General features: G+C 45.1%; 2 protein-coding genes across 7 annotated transcripts in view; one reads left to right on the forward strand and one right to left on the reverse strand.

Annotated features, from left to right (window-relative positions):
- Mcm9 (minichromosome maintenance 9 homologous recombination repair factor) overlaps positions 1 to 21,226 on the forward strand; it is an 84,650-nt gene that overhangs the window by 9,982 nt on the left and 53,442 nt on the right. For all 6 annotated transcript variants that reach the window (XR_002387944.2, XM_021240633.2, XM_021240635.2 and 3 more), the window contains 2 exons: positions 3,273 to 3,398; positions 5,395 to 5,514. Coding sequence is in view for 5 of the 6 variants with exons in the window: in XM_021240633.2 (XP_021096292.2) it covers positions 3,273 to 3,398; positions 5,395 to 5,514 (246 nt within the window). In the remaining variant the exon portion in view is untranslated. The remainder of the gene's footprint in view (positions 1 to 3,272; positions 3,399 to 5,394; positions 5,515 to 21,226) is intronic.
- Asf1a (anti-silencing function 1A histone chaperone) lies at positions 9,037 to 19,270 on the reverse strand. Its single transcript, XM_004860160.3, has 4 exons — positions 19,021 to 19,270; positions 14,314 to 14,429; positions 10,655 to 10,831; positions 9,037 to 9,488 (listed from the first exon to the last, which is right to left on the reverse strand). The coding sequence occupies exons 1-4, from the start codon at positions 19,127 to 19,129 to the stop codon at positions 9,276 to 9,278; spliced, it is 615 nt and encodes a 204-aa protein (XP_004860217.1). The 5' UTR covers positions 19,130 to 19,270; the 3' UTR covers positions 9,037 to 9,275.

Below are 21,226 nucleotides of genomic sequence, written 5' to 3' on the forward strand. Positions count from 1 at the left end.
TTCTGAGTGTGCTCTCTTTTTTACCAAAGAAAAATACAATTCTTCAAAAAGACAGAGCTCCTCCTATTAGTATAAAACCTTATTGTATTGCATTAAGACCATTATCATTTAGTGTATTTTCAACAATAAAGACAACTTTCCACTGTGCTCACTGAAGATTTTAAAAGAGTGAGTAAGTAGAAAGAGGTGATGAGAGCAAGAAGATGCTGAGAACAAGCTCTGGCATCACAGCATGACACTCAGGTGAAATCACACCAAGTAAAAGATAACAGCCTCTAGGTCTGCAGAGTGTAGTTTTTATCGAAAAATCCCCAAGTGTATAAAACACCAATTAAATCTTCTTGTTTTCATTTTCCCTTGTAGGCATCTGAGAAAATATAGTGAAGCCAGTAATAGACTCTTGAATAAACTTTTCCTCAAATCTATGTTGACTATTTTATTCTATTTTATTTTATTTGACTATTTTATTCTTAAATCACATGCTGAACTAGGTAGATACTACTGCATAAAATAGAAGTTCCATTTGCCTATATATGGGCAGTTTGCTTTTATTTTGTGGAATTTTTAAAACTGATGTATGTAAGACATATATAGTAGTTCCTGACCTCTTTTATTTGATCTAGGTGGAAAAGAGCCCAGGGTCCTCAACACTTTGACCTTGTTAAGTAAGCACTTTACTAGAAAAAAAGAAGTAAATATGAGAAATGCAAGTAGGAAGTGAGATGAGGCAGCATTTTGGCAGGGGGGTATGAATGAACTTTCCTGTATACCAGGTACCAGGGCACTGTACCTGACTACTTCAGAGCATGTGAGTGTGAGTGTGAGTGTGTGTGTGTGTGTGTGTGCGTGCACGCTTTGGTGGGGAGGAGAGGTGAAGATGGCCTGAAGCCAGAGATTGCTTGACCACTCCTCTTGGAGGTTGACTTGCCTCTGGATCCTGTGGGTATCGACTAGGGTGAGGCTCATGGGTTTGACTCCAGTCCGCATTGCCCTCGAGAACCCCTCTATCCTGGTGCCTGGATGCTGCTGGCCGGAACACCAAATGTGGGGCTGTCTGCGGGCCATCTGAACCCACCCTGGAGTGAGTGACTCAGTTATCTTAGATCAGAGCAGCTTTCTTCACTGAGATAACGGCTGTGCCATTAGAGTGGGTAATCTTGGCCATCAATCGCTGCACTGCAGAGATGTTCTGTAGCCAGGAATTTGGGAAGGATGGGGAGATGGGGATAGTTTTTCCCCTAATGCATTCTCTTCCATGATAACAGCCATGGAAGCTTCTACGCCATGATGCAAGGAATCATGGTTTCCAGCCTAGACAACACGCTGAGGATATGGCACTTCCCTTCCCTTCTCCTTTCTGTTACTCTAGCCTTGCCTTCATAGTGGAGCTTTGTGTTGGCTACACTCGAGGAAACCTGGAGATCAGAGACAAGCACAGATAATTCAGAAAATAAAAATTAATAGTTAAGAAGCTCTCACTACGTTCCAGGTACTGCCTTTTTCTATGTGCTGTACATTTACTCCTTTGATCTTCAAAAATCCCATATGGGTGCAATTACCATCTGCATGTGCAGATAAAGAAATGGAGGCAGAGGGCTTGTGAGACTCACCCGAGCTCAGCCCTAGTCTGGATTCAGTCCAAACGCGAGCCAGAGCCTGTGCGCTTTGCCACTGGGTTCCGTAGCACTTTTGGCTTGGGTGTCTCCAGGTCAGTTTATGCTTTTTTGTTTGTTGCGGGGTTTTTTTTGTTGCTGTTGCTTCATTTTGAGACAAGGTCTGGCTGTGTAGCCCAGGCTGGCTTTGAACTTGTAGCATTCCTCCTGCCCTGGCCTCTGGACTGCTGGGATTGTAAGCTGTTTGCTTACTCTTACACCAGCTTCTTGGCCTGTCCTTTTTTCTCTACTTGTGCAATCCCTGGTTCTGGTCAGAACTGATGTGCTTGCCCTGAGGCCTTATCTCGTAGATTCTTGACCTTTTCTCTCTAGGCTGTCTCTGGAAAGGGATGGATATCTTTTGGCCTTACTTCTGGACTTATAAGTCTCTTCTCTCTGGCCCCTTCGTACAAAGGATATTCTGTCTCCACCATTTCTGCGCCTGTGTTGGCTCCTGCAGGGCTGGGGAGGAAGCGCAATTGTAGAATGTGTGCATAGCATGCTCAAGGCCCTGGCTCCAATCTCCAGTGCCAAAAACCCCAAACACAAGCTTGATTTTACAAAAGGCAGCCTTTGTGTTTGGGGCTGTAAGTCGTGGACAGGCTCAAGGGAAGGCCTGTTAGAACCGTGTAGATAAATGGGTTAGGCCAGGGGCTGGATGGAATGCTTTATCCGTGGACTGCAGAGGCAGAGTCTCATACTCGATGTTTTGCTGTTTCTGAGAACAGAACTTAAAATAGTGATAGTTCTTTTAATTTAAAGTATACAAAAGAATTCAAGAGCTCTAGCTTAGATTGCTAGCATTTTAGTTTGTAAGGATTTTTTTTTTTGGTACCTGGGATCGAACTCGGGTCTTTGTGCTTGAGCAGCAGGCAGTGAAACCACTGAGCTAAATGCCCTGCCCAAAGTGAAATGTTTGTTTGTTTGTTTTGTTTTTTTTTTGTACCAGGGATTGAACTCGGGTCCTTGCACTTGCGAGGCAGGCAGCAGAACCACTGAGCCAAATCCCCGGCCCTTGTAATGATCTGTTTTAAGACCTGATTCTCCAGTCACTTACTATAGAAAGAACAGAATTTACCAAAGAGCCCAGAGCAAATGCTGAACTGACTTGTGGAGTGGGTTTATTTTCCTTCTCTCCTTTCTCTTCCACTTTTGGAGGAGCTCAGAGAGTTTCAGCTACCTCTTTTCAGGTTCAGGCTGTTACAATCTGACTGGCTTCCGAGATGCTCCTTTGCCTTAGGCAGGGGAGCAGTTTCCCTGAAAGGACTATGAAGTACAGCTAGTATTATTTTAAGAAAATAACACTGGCCTGCTGAGTGGTAGATGAGGCAGCAAAGACTCCTTTCTTATGTCCTTTCTGAAATATGATGGAGTTCTGGAAATTGAAGCAGATAGCACCCAGAAATAATAGGCAGACTTTCCTCTCGTGACGTTAAGAAAAGGACTTTTAAAACTCAGACTAGTTATTCACTCTTTAGTAATTTGGACTGGCCTTTCTGATCACTTTAGATTTGTAGGAAGCATACATTTATAGAAGGGTGGTCAGTTGGGACAGAAAGGAGATTTCAGTGAGGGCTTCTTGGAAGCTGTTGATGAGTTCTGATCTTTCTGCTTTCCCAGGAAGGAATGAGATACTGGCCAGCCTGTGTCCGCAGGTGTTCGGGATGTATCTGGTGAAGCTCGCTGTGGCCATGGTCCTGGCTGGTGGGATTCAGAGGACTGATGCGACAGGAACGCGGGTCAGAGGTCAGTACCTGCTTAAACTTTCTGAGAAATACGAAAGTACCAGGAGAGAAGCTGGACTTTTGTTTCCTGAATAAAACTGCTTGTTGAGCTTTACTTTCTAAAGGTAGCCCCTTAAAGTTGACAGTTGTCTGAATATTTCATACTTAGTGCACCTCCTATGTTTATCAGAAGTTACTTTCTCAAATTCCAGAAAGACAGAAGAAACCGTTTTCTCAGTGGGTATACACTTGTGCGGAAGTCTGTAAAGGGGCCCAAAAGAATATCCTCACACTCCTGTCACTGTTTGTCACCAGAGCCCTGGTCTCTCCCCAAGAAGACAGCGTTAGAGGCAGTGGCCTTAAGTCTCCTATCATCTCTGGGGTCTGTCAGGTTGCCCCTCTCAGCCCTGTGCCTGTGAGCCCCCTCTGCTGGCAGACAGCAGACGTGCCATCTGCCAGGAGAACTGCAGATCACACAGTCCTGCAGAGGTGACTCTGGTCTTGTGTGGATGGCAGGAAGCTCTTCTGCAGCTCACACAACTGATCGACCTGAGCATCCCTCGTATGGGGAGTAATAACCCAAGAGTGAACCTAAGGAGTAAAATAAATTACTGTAAACCAGTCTGTTACCACAGGGCCTCCAAACCCATCCAGCCCAGTACAGGATACCACGGGTGAAGGTTATGTGTGCTCTGTGTCTCAACCACCTGTTAGTTGTGAGCCTCTCCCCTGGATGCTGAACTTAAATAGGAGTTTCTTGTTGGAATTCTTGAGTCACTGCTTGGCCAGTGAGCTGGTATGTCCTGTGGGACAGTCATGTTTTTATGGTATATTTGAAACTAAGAGTATTTCATTACTTTAAGATAGCTGTTTTACTATAAAACTACTAAAATTTTCATAAAATGAAAATGTTTTCACTTAACTGGTAGCATCTTAAGCACTTCAGTATTTGTAAAGCACTTAGCCCTCAACACTGAGAGTACCTAAATAAAAGAGTAAAATCCCTGTGTGACTTGCATGGAAAGCCTTAATCACAGTAGTTTGGTATTTAAAAAGATAAAATCATTCAGTGGTGCTGCTGCCTGCCTCGCAAGCACAAGGTCCCAAGTTCGATCCAAAATAAATAAATAAAAGTATACATCAAGAATACCACGTGAGGCTATGCGTTGTGGCACACTTGGAATCCCAGGACTCCAGAGGCTGAGGCAGGATTTTGAGTTTGAGGCCAGCCTGGACTGCATAGTGAGACTTCCCCCAAAATTATATAAAATATAGAAAGGGAGATCAAAATATACCATGCATGTTTTAAATAATTTTATTATAATAAAAGACATATTGCTACTAATTCCCCTCAAATTACTCTCCCTCGCCTTGAAGATATTTATACCATCATTCTTGCTACTTTTTGAAGCAGTTCTGAAAGTCTTCTTTCATTAGTCTGAGGGTTGATCAAAAATATGGTGAATAGTGCTGCTAAGTGCCATCCAACAGAAGTCAAGCTGATTAGAAACCTGATGCTAGGGGCCGGGGATTTAGCTCAGTGGTTTCACCGCATGCTGTGCAAACGCAAGGATCCAAGTTCGATCCCTGGTACCAAAAAACAAAACCCACCTGATGCTATGTCCTCATCCATCTTACTCATCAGCGCTGGCACCATGTGACTTCTGGCTCTTCCCCAAAGTTACAATGACCATAAAAAATAAACATTTTGAATTGATTCAGGACTCTGAGGCAGCCACAACAGTACAAGTAAAGACACAAAAGAGGACTTCCAGAACTACTTCAAAACGTGGCAAGAACTGTGGGATAAGTGTGTTTGAAGTAAGGGGAAGGATTTTGAGGGAGGTTAATGGCAATGTGCCCTTTACTGTAATAATTTTTTTTTGCTGTAATAATTTTTTTAAAAATTTAACATTCACATTTTTAAATTGGGCATTCAAGTGGATTTTTTTGATTTATTATATTTATTCATGAGTCCTTTTGTAGAAATGTAAAACTACATATTTACTTTATTCTAGGTGAATCTCATCTTCTGTTGGTTGGGGATCCTGGCACCGGGAAATCCCAGTTCCTCAAATACGCAGCCAAGATTACACCAAGATCTGTGCTGACGACAGGAATCGGATCTACCAGTGCAGGTATTTTATGTAACAGCTTCAAGTTATTTATTTATTTATTTATTTATTTATTTATTTATTTATTTATGGTACCAGGGATCAAACTTGGGACCTTGCGTGGTTGCAAGGCAGGTGGCAGCACCACTGAGCTAATTCAAGTAATTTATTTTTACTACAAAAGCTAACACTTTTTCTTTTGATGAAAAAATACCTATAGGATAAATTTCAAACTAATTTTTTAAGAATTCCAGCCAAATTGAAGGAAATATGTAATACTGCCTTTGTAGCTCTGAAAAAGTATTTTAAAAGATCTACCTTCACTTCTGTTTGTGTTTTAAACTGCTATAATTTTTCTTTTTGTGATTACTTTCATATTTATTTGTCCAAGAAAATGTACACATCATCTGGCATTTTATGAAAATTCAGCAAACAGAACATCACAGTAAAATCGAGGACACTGCACTTTAGAAAATTAGATGGCAGAGAGCTTAACGTGTTCTCATACCCCTGAGTCTTGGGCCACAGCAGCTCATAGGTAGAGATTTGTCTGGTGGCATTTGGACAGCACGCTTCCCCTCTGCAGCAGGGAGCGTCCTTTATTCACTGTAGGCTCCAGCACGGAGGGTTAAAAAGCCTTTGTAGATAGTCAAGATTAAAGTGACTTAGGGAACTTGGGGAAATTTCATTTTTAAAATGTGTTTTGATGCTGCTTTATATTTTTAATTTTGATTGGAGTATTATTTCTTTTCTTCTAAAAAGTGATGTTGGGGTTCACACATTTTAAGTATGTAATTTTCTACTTAATGAGGGAACCTAAGTTCTGTGGCCTAACTTCAAGCTTCTAACCAGTTTATCCTTTAAAACTTGTCATACAACAGAAAATGCTCCACTGCTACTGGTCCTGTGTGGAGCTTTTGGGTTTCAGAATATACATGACTGGACAGTCCATAATAAACACTGACAAGGGATCTGTAAGTTGAGAGGTGTGGACCAAGTTCAAATAGTGGAAGGGAAATAGGCAGGAATACATAAAGAATACTTCCTGTGCATTTTTAAATCCTTATGACCCAAGGTTCTAAAGCTCTGTGAAAGATGGTATCAGCAATAAGAAATAAAGGTGTTTCCCAAGTGATTACAGGGAATGCTTAAGTAACTGCATGGAAAGTCAACAGACTATTTGGGACATTTCATAATGAATGGCTGCTGATTCAGTGTTAATAAATTGTGTAGAAGTGTGAGCACTTTTTTATGCAAAATCATAGTCTTAACATGAGAGAAGAGACACAGTGCATGTAGAAATTAATTGCTACTTCTCTCCCACCCAAAGGACCAGAGTAGCCTTTCTTCAACCTCTGTACTGCAACTCCGTAGGAAGTCATACTGCACACAGTAAGGGTGCGTGAAAGGGTGGCTTTTCGTGAAGATTTTTAATGTAAATATGTACTTGGGTTGCGGGGACATGCTTTATTTTACACCATGGATTATGGTTAAGAAAAAAAAAGCTGTGAAAACTGCTGCCACCAACTTTCTTGGTAAAACTAGAAACCTCCAGTTCTGATACAGAAACCTAAGGTCACATAAGGTTATCAGCGTAAATTCACACTGCTTCCCTAGACTTCGTGGCTTTCTCTGCCCAAATGCTACCCTCCTTCCTTCCAGCCCACTCACCTGTCTCCTCATGGTAAAGTAACATGCTCCTGTTATGTTCCCCAGACAAAACTACTTACTGTAATCGGGGCGGCGGGGGCACCAGACTGAAGCCTGTTAGCTATTGTCTGATGATGAGGCTGGGGAAAAAGTACATGCTCCTTTCTTCTTAGAATCTGAACCTTTCTACTTTGTCACATTCTAGTTTAAAATTGTATTATATAACCCTAAAATTAAGATAATAACAGGTAATGAGCCAGGCGTGGTGGCACACACCTGTAATTCCAGCGCTTGGGAGGCTGAAGCAGGAGGATCACCTTGAGTTCAAGGCCAGACTGGGCTACATAGTGAGACCTTATCTCAAAAAACCAAAAGTAATCATATCCCAAAGTTCTATGAAAAATAGTTGTTTACAAATTGATATAAAAACCTATTTGATGTCAGCACAAAATGATCTTTATAATTAGTTAGAATAAAAATTCAGCAGTGAATTGCTTTAGTGATTTGGGTTATGTATGTTTTATTTCTACAAGGACATATTTTGTTCCTGCTATATTAATCACTGTGTTCTTTGTTGGAAAGTATTGTTTTTATTTTCACTTTAATATTTTAACATTTTAATTGCAGTTAGACAAAAATAAGATTTTCTTTATATACTTTAATCCTCAGGCGTATTTTACTTTTTTGATACTGGGGATCGAACTCAGGACCTTGCATTTGCAGGCAGGCAGCAGAACCACTGAGCTAAATCCCCAGCCCTATATTTTACTTTTAAAATCTGTGAACTGTGTGATGGACAATATTCTAATCTGGTATATTGTTTCAAAGTTTAAGTTAGCAAAGCTTTGCTTCATAAATTCACTTTAGAATGACAGGAAGTATGTACAACTTAAGAGACTATGCTTAGACAGATGCCTTTTCCTTACAGTAAAAGCTTCAGAAGTACATGATAAGTTTAGGTATGAAGGCACTGCATAACCTGTATCACAGGGCTGTCTTGTTAACAAGCCAAATGGAAATATTCTGCCCTAAACTTACTGGAGCGTAAGAAACTTTTTCAAGGAAATACCTAGCTCTCATCAGAGAGAAATAACCATTAAAAAAACCACCACTTGGTACATTTAATGAAGTCCTTTCCCACACTGCTGTTCAGACGTGTTACCTGGAAAAGCTCTGGAAGGTGCCCACCACACGTATGCTTGGCTTATTCTTTATGATTGTCAGAGAGATGCAGTACAGATTTTCAGTCACTTACCTATTGTGACAAAGCCTGACATGCCTCTCTAAATCCAGTTTTTATATATGTACTGCCACTGGCAGAGGATCTCTCACAAGAACTTCTAAGTTTACAGTATTTTTATAAATCTGCTGAACAGGCTTGAGCCACTAGTCTCCTGTTCTTAAACTGAGGGAGTTCGTACATCTGCTCTTCCTATGTTGAAATCACTGATGAACAACCCATGGGCTCTGATGTCCTAAACTGTTATAAAAACCACAGCCAGCAGATCTTATGAACACTTAAGTCACGGTTGTAATAATTTTAGAAGTGCTGTCCAGTACTGCATGAGCAGTAATAGTAGCCACAAAATGCTTTGTTTTGGGGTGGCCTAGAAGAACTGAATTCTAAAGTTCTTGGTAGCATATAGCTGACTGCAGATTCCCTTTTCAAGGGCATCCTTTCATTACGAATGCAAATCTGCCCCTGAAATTAAAACCACACTTTAGGTTTTCAAAGGAAGAAGCATTTTAGTGTAAGTGAGCTTTGTTCTTTTCAAAGGCCAGTAAAATAGTGGTCCAAAGATTACTGTCCAGGAGGCTAAGTAAGGTAGCTTTACAATCTAGTCAAAAGATTCGTTATTTTTTTATAAGTGCTTTAATTACATATAAAGAAGAAAATAATATATATGCTTTAATCAGATTAGTTCCAGAACAAATAAAATAACGCATTAGAGAAAAAATTACTTAAAAATAGTTGTATTTATATTCCACAATTTGCCCAAATACTGGTTTTCTTACAAACTTTCTACAGGATGAAATTCTTCACATTGTGTCTTGACTATGAACTTACGGAATTTCAGGGAAATAGTTCTGTTTTTAATAGCTTAATCTGCACTAACAGGATGGCAGGTGGTTGGTCACATGCAGTCCATGTGGGATTCTAACATGACGTTCAGTGAGTTTTCTGATGTTGACCACCCCTTGGACGCTGAAGGTAGAGCATCTGTTGACAGAAGTGACTGTAGATTTGGATTACTGCTCTCTGCATCTTCCAGTTTTTCTGTGTTATCTTCCCAGTTAATGTGGAATCTTGTGACCCTGGGATTAGATGCCAAAATGTTCCTTTGAAGCTAGAGGAAAGAAATGTATAAATGATAAACATTAGGAAAGTTAGATCGTTATATGTGAATAGAAGCTTAACAAAAAGGTTCTTGATATTAGTCCTCCTTAAAGGGATAAATTCACAAGCAAAAGTACAAGTCAAATCACCAAGGAATAGCAAAGAAATCGTTTCAACAAAATGGAAACCAGAGAATCTGAGGGAATTTATCCAGATTATTTCACAATCCAGCACCTCTATACTTTTTCCTAAAAAGGAGACAAAAGGTTTTTTTGTCTGTCTTACAGATGTTTCAGAGGATGCTTTAATTAAACAGTGTTCAAGGAAAATGAACCACTTCCCCAAATACAGTTTCTCACGATTAGTGGCTTTCTACCTTTTAAACACTAGGGTTTATTCTTAGAAACAGTATTCTAGCTCTCCTTCCTGCTACTCAGGGTGCCACACATGTAACTAATAAATTGGATCATCAGAAGGCCCTGCATAGAGGGTCGAAAACATTCCTGCCTGATGATTTGAAAGAACTTTGTGTTCTACTGCCATGAATTTTCTTGCATGGTCTGGCAGACAGAGTACCATATTCAACATCATTTACTTTGCACCCTCACAAAATTGGGTTCAAGTAGAAAATCGTAAGGTACTAGATATCTTTGAGAACAGTGCATCAGATTTTTGCTTCTCAGAATTTAACCTGTTTACCATCATTAGAAATAATTAAGACCTTTAGTTTAACCTCTAAGAACAGCAGATAGAATAAAGCATGTAAGGATACAAGGATAGCAATGTTCACATGAAAAACAAGCACAAAACTCCCAACAGTTTTAGGAAGAGTGGACCAAAGTACTGACGAATCCATCAAGGAAAGGCCTTGATGCAGTGAGTCCCACTGGGTGGGAAATGCTGCCCGAGGCCACACAGGCCCCTGGGACGGAAGGCACTTTCCTCTTCCCTCAGCAGCAGGGCGAAGGGTGTCTCCCCAGCACTGACTGCTCACGGCTCACAGAGGCCGGGCTGGAGGCTGTCAGCGCCAATGGAACCGGGATCAACCTGCCCGCCTAGGTGGCACAGCGGCTTCAAATTTCTGTTTCAGGGCTCTTTACGCAGTGTCCTGTGAAACAGCAAATGCTGAAAACACTCTGTAGTATAAGTCCTTAAAAAGAATAGTGAGAACATTACCTTAGAAAAGTCCGGTTTTACTGGCGGGTTTTCCCTTAATTCTGTCTCAGTATATTCGTTATTTACATAATAGCCAACCCTAATAAATTCTTGGCCTCGGTAGGTGCAAGTAATTAGCACAACGGTGACACCGACAGCATCTGCATCTGGGATGAGTCCCGGATTGGGTGCATCGGCCTAGGATGAGTAACACGTAGACAGGCTGTTAGTGACAGGCGAGCCAGCAGCGCAGGTACCTGAGCATCACCTATGCCTGCAGTGCAGGTGCAAGTGGCCCCGGGAAGGCCGCGCTCGATCAGAACGGCTGTAGAAGGCTTGAGCTCCGGAACAGCTCATGTCTCCACATTCCGAGCTGTCCGGCACTGCAGCATCACTGCACTTCAGAGGCCAGGCAAGAGTGCGCACTCCTCAGTGTAAAACCTTTTATGAGATAGTTAAGCAGTCAGCGATTCTCCCTCTAGTCCTAACTTTCACACTTAAATTAAGAAATCTCCAATTACCTGCACACAGCCCATTTGTTGACAGCCAGTGTTTATTACACCGTTTTCCCTCTTCTCCCCAGGACATTTACATCTCATACCCACTCAACCATCCCTCACATATATTCTAATGGGAAATGAGGATAAAACTGCAAAAGGAGAGTAAATAGCTGTGCAGCAGACTAAAAAATTAATAATCCCCTCTGCTGTGAACATTGCAAGGCACTGTAATGTAGTGTGTTGTTTAACCCTCACACACTGGGAAATTCAATGAAAGTGTAAAGATCATTTTAGGCAGGTGACACCAAAGACCTCAGTCTGGGCCCTGAAGAATGCAGAAGGCAAAGCAGAGCCACAGGGGGCAAAGAAACGGAGGAAGTAAAGGAGCCACTGATGGAGGGCGGGCAGTGCGGCTGCAGCCTGGGTGCTGGCCTCGGGAAGCTGTTACCCTGTGTGGCCAGGACACGGCTCACTGTGGCCTGGTGAGCACCAGCCAAAGGCTTGGCAGGGGAGCATTTCTGATAAGCTGAGGATGGGGCAAAAAGGCACAAGACATCTATCTACTCAGGCATTCAGCTAAAAGTGGCACCCCAGCTTCCCAACCTTCCACATCTCATCATTCTCAGTGTCTCATTTCTGGAAGCTAAATTCTTGTCTTCTCCTCTTGCTGGAGTATTGCTGAAACTTTCCAACAAGTCTTCTAGCCTTAGCCTGTCATTTGCGCTATCAGCGTTAGCATCCACATAGATCTGTGCCTGTTCTTTTGCCTGTTTTTAAAATCTCAGATGATTATTCCTATTTCTAAGGAATAAAAGTCTTAAGTTCTTTGACTTGACTTATAAAGCCCATCACAGTTCATCTCCATCCCCACCTCATGTAACTCCATGCCCCTCTTCCCTCTTCCAGACATGAGTTATACAAGATAGGCCAATAATCTTTACAACCTGTGCCTTGAATCTGGTGCTCTCTTGCCTGAAACGTCCATTACATCCTGAAAAATTCATCTGAAATCTGCATCAAGTGTACCTCCTCAGCGAAGCCCATTCTAACTCAGAATCAACAGCTTCCTGTTTTGTCTGTTACTTGACACACATCCTCTACTAGTACATGCCCAACATCCTATGCGTGTTTACTCCACAGGCTTCCCTGCCAGATGCATACACTGTCCACAGCAATAGCTGTGAGCACGTAGGGTTTTGAAATTCACTCCTACTCAGTTCCTGTCCTGAAGGGCTTTATGATCCCTTTGGAGACACCAGGGTGGGGCCAGAGAACTTCTAGATAATATGCTGTTTGTCTTGGAGATCTTTTGCACTGCCTTCTGGGGACTAGGTCACATGTAGGATACCGATAGGACTCTTATGTACCTGGAAGTGGGCAGAGACGGGAAACACACAGTTCCCTAATGCATGGAGTTCCCCTCACGTTGATTCCCCCACTCAGTAAATAGGACACAAATGGAGCAGATTCAGGCAGAGAAACCTGCAGGTCTTGTATGATAATGTAGCACAGAGAAGTAATGGCAAACGTCTCTGACTTCAAAGAGCCTTGCTAGGAAAGGGCTGGACATCTTCCTGCTGGCCTTTGACCCACTTATGAGAAAGGCATGTTTACTGAGGCAAAATTATGGCAGACCAAAAGAATATTAGGGCAGTTTGCTTAAAACACAAAACAAAAACTGTACCTTAGGCCAGCAGTGGCAAATTTATGGCACATGTGCCGCAGCGGGCTGTTTGTATCACTGAAAGCTCTAAGAGGTTCGCCATCACTGCCTTAGGCACTTTCTGTTGATATTGGTGAATTCTGTAAAATGCACAGGCTAACCATGTGACCTAAATCATATCGCGCCTTTGTTCTTTCTGGCAGCATGTGCTCTGGTACCAATGGAAAGCTACTTATCAGTGGAAGGCAGTATTTTGTTCATCAGTTTTTTTCCCAGCAGCACTGTAAGACAAAAGCTTAGGATAGTGTTCTCAACAACAGAAACAGAGAAGATGCTCAAGGGTTTATTTCAAAATCAAGGCATTATTAGTAAGTTTTTACAGTAGCATAAAAGGTATGTACTGTATCCCTACAGTGAGATTTGCAATGACTACACTAAGTGCCGTATTGCTCCTGACACCCTTACAAGGCAGGATCCTACCCATATTCTGAGTGGAGTGAAGTCACTCAGGTGACCAACACTTGTAGTAGTGCAGTTGAGCCAAGTGCTGTATTTGAGCTTCTCTTCATGTTTAGAGACACTACATTATCTTGTGCTTCCTAATAAAAAGGAGTAAGGCTCTGAGACCAAGATCCCAAACTCTGTGTTTAGGAAAGGGGTGGCAAAGGTAGCATTCGTAGAGCTAGCTTGCATCCGACTCCCTGCCCCTGCTGGTGGATTCACTTAAACTGGTTCTCTCTGCCCAGTGAGGAAGCTCACAGGAAGTTAGACTTTCCGGATTAAGCCCTGTTTGATGGGAGTTTGTTGCATAGAAACACTTGTAACAGTAAATAGTGTCAGTGGTATCCGAGGACACAGCTTGTATCAGATTTTCCCTAGTGAAGTCGTGGGTTTACAGTAGCAGTCCTCTACAAGGTGTGCAGATTGGATGCGTGAGTAACTGCTGGAGTTTAATACCCATGACCGAGTTCACACAGCTGTCAACTAACATACCTGTTAATCTAGCTCAGCCACTGTGGAAGCTGAGATGTAATTGTTCTGGTTATATCACCACTCCCAGTAGTTAAGATGTGCATTACTCATTGGTAACTGAGGCCTGTCACTAACTAGCAGGGCTAGACGAGATAGAGATAGGAAAATGTTAGAAATCGGGGCCACACAAGACCCCAGAATTCATCACCTCATGTACCTCGCTACAGCCCAAGGCTGGCTGTACAAAGTGCATCTGGGGAACACAGCACCAGCATCTCTCAGGACACAGACAGAGACTGTCTGAAACACAACAGATGCAGGTCAAAGCGGAAGAGTTTAGGCAAAATGGTTTAACATAGAAGGAAATGGATGACACCCACGAGATAATAAATAGTCTTTAGAAACCTACTGGGTGAGGCCGGGGATATAGCTCAGTGGCACCACACCTGCCTTGCAAGCACAAGGTCCTGAGTTCAAACCCCAGTACCAAAAAAAGAAAAAAAAGAAACCTATGTGGCATACACCCTCATCAAGAGCAGTCTTACCTGAAATACAAACATATGCCTTCCTGCAGGAACAGGGCCCACCAAAACAGAGTCTAGAACTTGATCGTATTCCTCACTTTCCGCAGAGCCCACGTAGATAATTTTCCACTCCAAGTCTAGAGTTAAGGGACAAAACATTATTTCAGATCAGTAATTACAGGACCAGATGACATCAAAGACCTTGTTGATATATACTTTTATCATTTACTGGCTGCTCATAGCAGAAAATCCAGAAAGGCACAGAAGTGTTCCCTGTAATATTTTTATCAGAGTTCAAATGCTACCAGCACTGTCTTGAGGGCTCAGTTCCAGGAGTGTTCTGAGACATTCTTTAGTAAAGGGCACAGGAACATCCGACCAGCTTCCCATAGCGTGTTCAGCTGTGGAGCCCTCCACTCCTGTGTGTAGCAGACCTTCCTAGTGCTCAGCGGTTGGGGGCTTCAAGTGCTGTGACATCATCATGTCTTTAGCTGAGACCACAGACCAAAGGCGCACCTTGCTGACAGTTACAGCTCGTGACCACGGACACATGACGCATGCACTAACTGCACACAGTGGGTTTCTCCTCGAGGCATACATTCTTTAACCTGGAACAAGAGCCCAAAGCCCTTACATCCTTAACACATGTACCGTGCAGATGGGAACAGGTGGGGAGAGACAGCCCTGTGAAACCTCAGGCTTTGCGTGTGATTGCATCCAGCAGACTATTGAGCGCCTTTCACAGCATTTTCTGAGGAGCAGAGAGGAGTAAAACAGCCTCCTTGTTCGTTAGTGGGGCTGGGAGATAAACTACAAACACTGATCCTCTCTAGGCTTCCTTATGCCCTGAGGGGAAGGCTTGGCCAGCCAGGCCCCCAAAGGCCCAGGAATGAGTGAGTGCGTGCGTGCCTGGAGAATGTAGACAATGCAGACATAGTATAGGTGTCACACTAATTCTCATTCACCCAGATTATCACCTGCAGTGTACTGGACTGAAGGGTCGGTTTCTACTTCCTCCTAAACAACAGCAGTGCAGTGACTCTCCGAGGGCCAACCCGGTCAAGGCTCTGTCCCACATCAGGACCACTTCCCTTTCCAGGTCTTAGCCCATTTCCAGAAGCAGTTTCCCGCCTCTGATGCCTCACAAGGTCACCCACCTCTTGGAGCTGGGGGGGCGGGGGCGGACTGGAGCAGAAGGAGGAAGAGGAGGAGACACAGCAGGGCCTGCCCAGCCCTGACCACTATCAAGGACTGGCAGGGAGGCCACTGAGGTGTCCAGCTGTGTGCGCCAGGCCACCACTCTACTAGCGAGGCCCTGCCCCACTCTTAGGAGTCTGAGCAGTGGAGGGGCAGGGATGCAGCCTTCAGTGTGGAGGAACATTCCAGCCGAGGTGCACGGTAGGCTGCAGGAGGCTAAGGGACCAGGAGGGTGCCTCAGCAGCTGAGGTAAGAAGTTATGTTGGAACGGACCAAGACCGTGTGTGGCCATAAATACTGAGGAGGGCAGCAGCAGCAGCCACCACCACTGTCTTTTGCAGGGCTGAGGTGAGGAGAGGCACATCATCAGGAGCCACCTTAGACATGTCTGAGGCATCTATCTGCTAGATACTTAGTGGAGATGCCAAGCAGCTCTCCTGAGATGTGGAACTGGCAGTGACACACATGCAAAGCCACAACGACACAGACACAGGATTCTTAGGGAATGAGAGGCCAACAGGTCAGGGAACCAGTGCTCTAGGTGGCAGGTGACCCAAAGCCAGATAAGAAAGGGCTGGAAAAGCTACTACATGAGCCAATGGAGAATAAAACAGAATTGTTGCAGAGGTATGTTGTTCAAGTTGTATGTATTTGTGGCATGTTTGTAATGCTCTCAGGCTCCTAGCTGGTATAAACTAAGTTGGCATTTGTGGTCAGACACAGGAACGCAGCCACAACTTACAAACTTATTTTTGTAAGACACCTGCTATGTGCTGGGCCTTAGTCCCACCACTTCACACTGTTGTTTACCCTCAGCAGCTCTATCATATGCATGTGATTATGCAACACAGCATTTATTGTATGTTGTAAATAGTATGCAAACAAGAAAGTTCAGACTCTGAGAGGTTAATCTACCCAAATCCACACCACTTATGTATTAATCAGAACCAGAACCCAAGCTCTGCTGCCACAACTCCAAAGTCTAAAACTAAGAAGAGAAATCTCCCCTTTCTAACTCAAGTCAGTAGTGGGGTTAGGGTACTTAGTCCCTAGGGAGGGAGTATTGGCGACCAGAGGCAGGGGAGAAGTAATTTTACCTTAATGAGTGGCCGCTGTGACTCCAGAGCACCTGCACCTTGATTCTGTGCTACAGAATGTGTGTAGCAGCTATTGAGTTTTAAATGGTCAGTACTGTTTTATAATTAGTTTCAGCTGTTTTATTGTATTTCTTTTTGTGTCACTGAGGATTGAACCTAGTTCCTTTGCACTGAGCAATATCCCCTGCCCCTCTAATTTTTTGAGACAGGGTCTTGGTCTTAAGTGGCTAACTTGCTCCAGCTGGGCTCAAACTTGCAATTCTCCTGCCTCAGCTTCCCAGAGAACTGAGTTTTACAAGCATGTCCCAACATGCCCTATTTTACTTTTTAAGCCTAGGTTTCATTCCCTAGTCCCTTATAGTCCGATGAGGAAAGGATTGGTCAGCTGCTTCATACGGGTCCCCACTGAAGATGTTAATCCATTCATTTAACTGAACGAATCCTTTCACTTAATTGTGGTTGTCCCAGCCTTGGAAGTACACTATCTCCATTTGTGGTAGGGGTGTGTGAGGAAAGCCATCAAGGGAAATTGAAGTTAATTACATTCTTGGGAAGCCCTGTGGGCTAGTAGAAAGTAGCCTTTGGGATTAGAATAAACCTGAAGTTTCTAAGTATAACGCCCCATGTGTCACTCTGGTGTGCTGTGAATACCCAACTGTCTGTAGGCGTAACTGTGATGCACCTCAGTAAGCTTCGGAATGTTGGAAGGTCACAGTCAACTTGTGTAGGACTGGGGACCAGGCACAAGAAAGCCTGCTTAAACTGCAACCTCCCTTTTTAAGCCTGTTCTCCTCCCTGCTACAGATCTTATATTAGAAAGAAACCGGTTATCTGAAGAGGGAAGGCTGCTTACAGGGCAGCTTTTATAGAAAGTGAAAATATTTGGGGATTATTGACAAGAAAAAGCATGAAAAATGGTGGCTGAACTGTGGTTTGAGGCTTTAAACAAAATAACTTACAGAATGAAAATTCTCAGTATTCTGTAATTTAATTTCAGGATCAGATTTTTTTTTTTTAAGAGCTACAATACAGAAGAATGAACCCTATCCAGGACCCTTTGCTAGGCAGACTCCATTTCCTTAATCAGCACAGCCTCTAGGTGGAGTACACAGGCATGGCGCCTTTTTGAAAGGTTCCTTTGCAGCTTTGAAATAACTCAGCTTAAGAGTATTTCCAAAAGTCCTAACTAAGCGCCAGGTGATAGTGTCCGGGTGTATTCTTGACATCCTTGTGACTGGCCACTCTGAAGGTGTGCAGTTAAAATGGAGCAGTTGGGGCCGGGGATTTAGCTCAGTGGTTTTGCCGCCAGCTGCGCAATCGCAAGGACCCGAGTTCGATCCCCGGTACCAAAAAAAAAAAAAAAAAAAAAGGCGCAGTCTGGCCTGCACCAATGGCAGTGTCAGAAGAGCCAATGGAAAGGCTGTGCATCTCCCCGGTCAGAGTCGCCTCCTAAAATGGAGGCGCACTGATAAATACCTGTAGCCTGAAGAGCCTGCAGAGCCTGGTGAGGGCTGGGATGGACTGATGGGTGGTTGCTGCCATCTGCCTACCTGCATACTAGGTGGCAGTGCAGAGGGCGCCGGGTACGGAGCGCCGCTGGTCCTGAACTGCCCTGCCCAGGAGCACTACGGGAGACAAACTATGGTTTCGGGGTAGTAAGAGAAGTGCCTCTTAATTTTATTATCAGTGGCGTATTTGAAAGTACTGTATTTTAATAAATACGCATCTTCCGAATATGCCCACGTACAAATTACACATGGTGCCTGCGCTCTGCACAAGCGTTAGCACACAAGCGCGAGTGTTAACTGCCTAGTCGGAGGTCAGGGAAGTACTAAGCGCAGAGGACTGTTACTTCGCACGCTTGAACAACTTTCAGAAAGTTTATTGTAATGAGCATATGTTGGTTTTATCATTAAAGTCAATATAAAATATTTTAGAGGTGAAAAGCTAATTTTTAAAATGAAAAATGCGTTACCTACCGCGATTACCCTAATACTTTTAAATAAATTTTGTAAAATATATTTGGAGGTTCAAAAATGTTCCCCAGCTTAGCTGAAAATGAACAGGGAGGGAGGTAAACTTTTTCTTTTCAAATTTTGAAAATGAAGCACTGAACTATTTTCACAAGACCCAAGAAACGCGGGGATCGGGGAACGTACTGAGGCAGCCGGAGCTGCTGCGCGGCCCTAGCCCGTCCGGACGCGGAGTCGCTCGCTCTCGCGCGTCTCCAGACCGCGGGCCGGGCCGGGAGCTGCTCAGCAGAGCGCGGTGAGCGCCGGCGCGGGCCGGAGCATCCCGGGCGAGGGCGAGGGCGGAGGCGGAGGCCGGGCCGCGACCCGCACAGAGACGCCCGCCCCGGGCCCCGCCGCCGCCGCCGCCGCCGCCGCAGACAAAGCTGGCAACATGGCTCCCGGCCCCCGCCCCCGCCGCTCACCTTCGCTCAGGTCCTCGATGCACTCGAATGTGATCTCGAACTGGAACGGGTTGTAGAAGGGGGACGGGTTGTCCAGCACCACCACATTGTTCACCTGGACCTTGGCCATGGCGCGGAGGGCAGGGCGGGCCGGGTGCCGCCCGCGGCCCCACGCCGCCGCCTCGCCTCGCCGCGGCCGGAACTTTACCGCCGCGCTGCCGAGCGGGCGCTCCGAGGGCCGTGCAGCCTAGTCCGCCGAGCCCCGGCCCATTCGCCGGGTAACGCTCCGCGCCGCCGCCGCGATTGGCCGCGCGCTCGGACCTCCCCCCCCGGGCCGCGGCGGCTGGCAAGAGGGGCTGCGGGCGGCGCGGCGCGGGCGCTCAGCCTGGGGCTCCACCTGCTGGCGCGGCCCGACACAGCGAGCGCCTCGCCGCCGCCGGCCCCGCCCCCGCCGGGCAGGACACGCCCCTGGCCGGGCGGGGCCACGGGGGCGGGGCGGGGCTGGCCGGGGCCGCGGTGGGCGGGGCCACCCTGCCCTCGTGCTGCCTGAAGGCGTTTTGGTTTTCTCCGGTGTTGTCCTAACGCGCTTTTTGCTTCAGTGCACCGGTTCTCTGTGTTCCGCTGAATTTAGCAGGTGAGTTTGACTTGTCTACACTCGGTTGGGCTCAGCGGTCCCTGTTCCGGCTGATATTCGGAGCAGAGATAGGGTTGGTTGCGGGGAAATAAACTGCAACCTGTAGACTGATGTGGGCTGGAAAGGAGGAAAGGCGCTGTGGAAACGGAGTTCCTGGCCAGCGGCCGCGTGTAGGTGGACACGCTGAAGGATGGGCGGGGTGAGGCTTCCTCCGCGCGGCTTTCCGGGAGGTCTGGGCTGGTCGTCTGGAGCTGCACCTGGGCTTTCTCCCTCCGGCTCGGAGAGATGGATCAGCTACACCTCAGCCTCCTGCCCCTGGGACGCAGAGGGAGAGCACGGAGGTGGGTGGTGGTGGGGGACACGCAAGCTTAGAGGACAGGGCAGCAGAGGGAGAAGGGAAAGGGGAGGACACTCAGGCGCACCAAGACTGAAAAACCTTTATGACCCGAGCCTCCAGTAAATGAACACGAAGGACGCTGAGCAGCCCTTGCTTGTCCAGGCAGTTCGAGGTTGAGCAGAGGGAAGGGTTGGTTTATGCAGTGGGACAGGGAGAAGTGTTCACCCACTTGTGCGGGAAACTGTTCTGTCACTAAGTCGGGTGGTATAAAGGTTTGTTTTATTGCTTGTTATTCACAAATTATCGTTTTTTCCTTGTGTTGTATATGAAACCGTTGAAAATAAAATTGAGTGAAAATTATACAAGTACATCTGTACTGGATGAGTTTTCTCAAAGTGTATTCCTCAAAACTGAGTAGTCATTCTTCGGGCATTGTTCACACGCAAACAGCTTGCTTTTGATGAAGTGTCTTCATCTGATGGTCTTTTGAAGTCAATGTAGGATGCTAATACTCGGCCTCCTGGCATGTAAGACAGCGAGTTAGAGTGGGGGAGCAAGTAGCCCCCCCCCCAGCCTGGTGGTTTGTGTGCACCAGAGTAGCAGAGTCACACTGCGTGCTAGAAGCGGGTGTGTGCTCTTCACTGTCCTCAGTGCCAAGAGGAAGACTTTGCTACTGTAAGACACGCTGCATATTCAAGATAAAGGTAGCCAAACGCCACTCCTATGAGACTGGTGCATGCAGTTGTCTGACTATTGTAGGATCTCTAAAGAGGATTCTGAGTCTCGTTTTATAAAAATGACACGGCTGTTGCAGTGAAGTGCATTTTGCAGTTTGACTGTAGGTGTGTGGAAATGAGATGCGTCTTACTAAATGCATTTTTGGTAGATGTGCTGTGTCAAGGTGACCGCTAGGCTGGCTTATTGTCTTAAATGTTTTTGCTTAATGTGTCATATGCACAGCATGTAAGGGGAAGCAGTCTTCCTGATAATTCACTGGAAGTTGCAGAAATTAGGTCCAGGCCCCTCCTACTGCCTCTTGTCCTAACTGCTTAATTACTGTACACCAAAAATATTAAAGTGTCCAAGCACTTTCTCCAGTGATTCACTCGCTGTGGGCAAAACCTTTCAGGAAAGACCAAAACAGGCCCAGATTATGTCCTGTCCTATTTCTAAATTAGCTGGTATTCGTTAGGGGAAGAACAATCAGGAAAGCCTCTCTGTGACATCAGAGTCAGTCTGTGGGACCTGTTGCTGAA

Source organism: Heterocephalus glaber, unplaced genomic scaffold (genome assembly GCF_053883595.1).
Source record: "Heterocephalus glaber isolate CG9 unplaced genomic scaffold, H.glaber_assembly_v1.0 deba00001550, whole genome shotgun sequence".
NCBI classification, from domain to species: Eukaryota; Metazoa; Chordata; class Mammalia; order Rodentia; family Bathyergidae; genus Heterocephalus; species Heterocephalus glaber.

Coding starts and splice junctions, on each gene's coding strand:
- Asf1a (XM_004860160.3), bottom strand. CDS start 19,129: ATGGCCAAGGTCCAGGTGAACAATGTGGTGGTGCTGGACAACCCGTCC. Junction 14,430..19,020: donor CATCGAGGACCTGAGCGAAG/GTGAGCGGCGGG, acceptor CCTTAACTCTAG/ACTTGGAGTGGAAAATTATC. Junction 9,489..10,654: donor TAAAACCGGACTTTTCTAAG/GTAATGTTCTCA, acceptor TCTTTCCTCTAG/CTTCAAAGGAACATTTTGGC.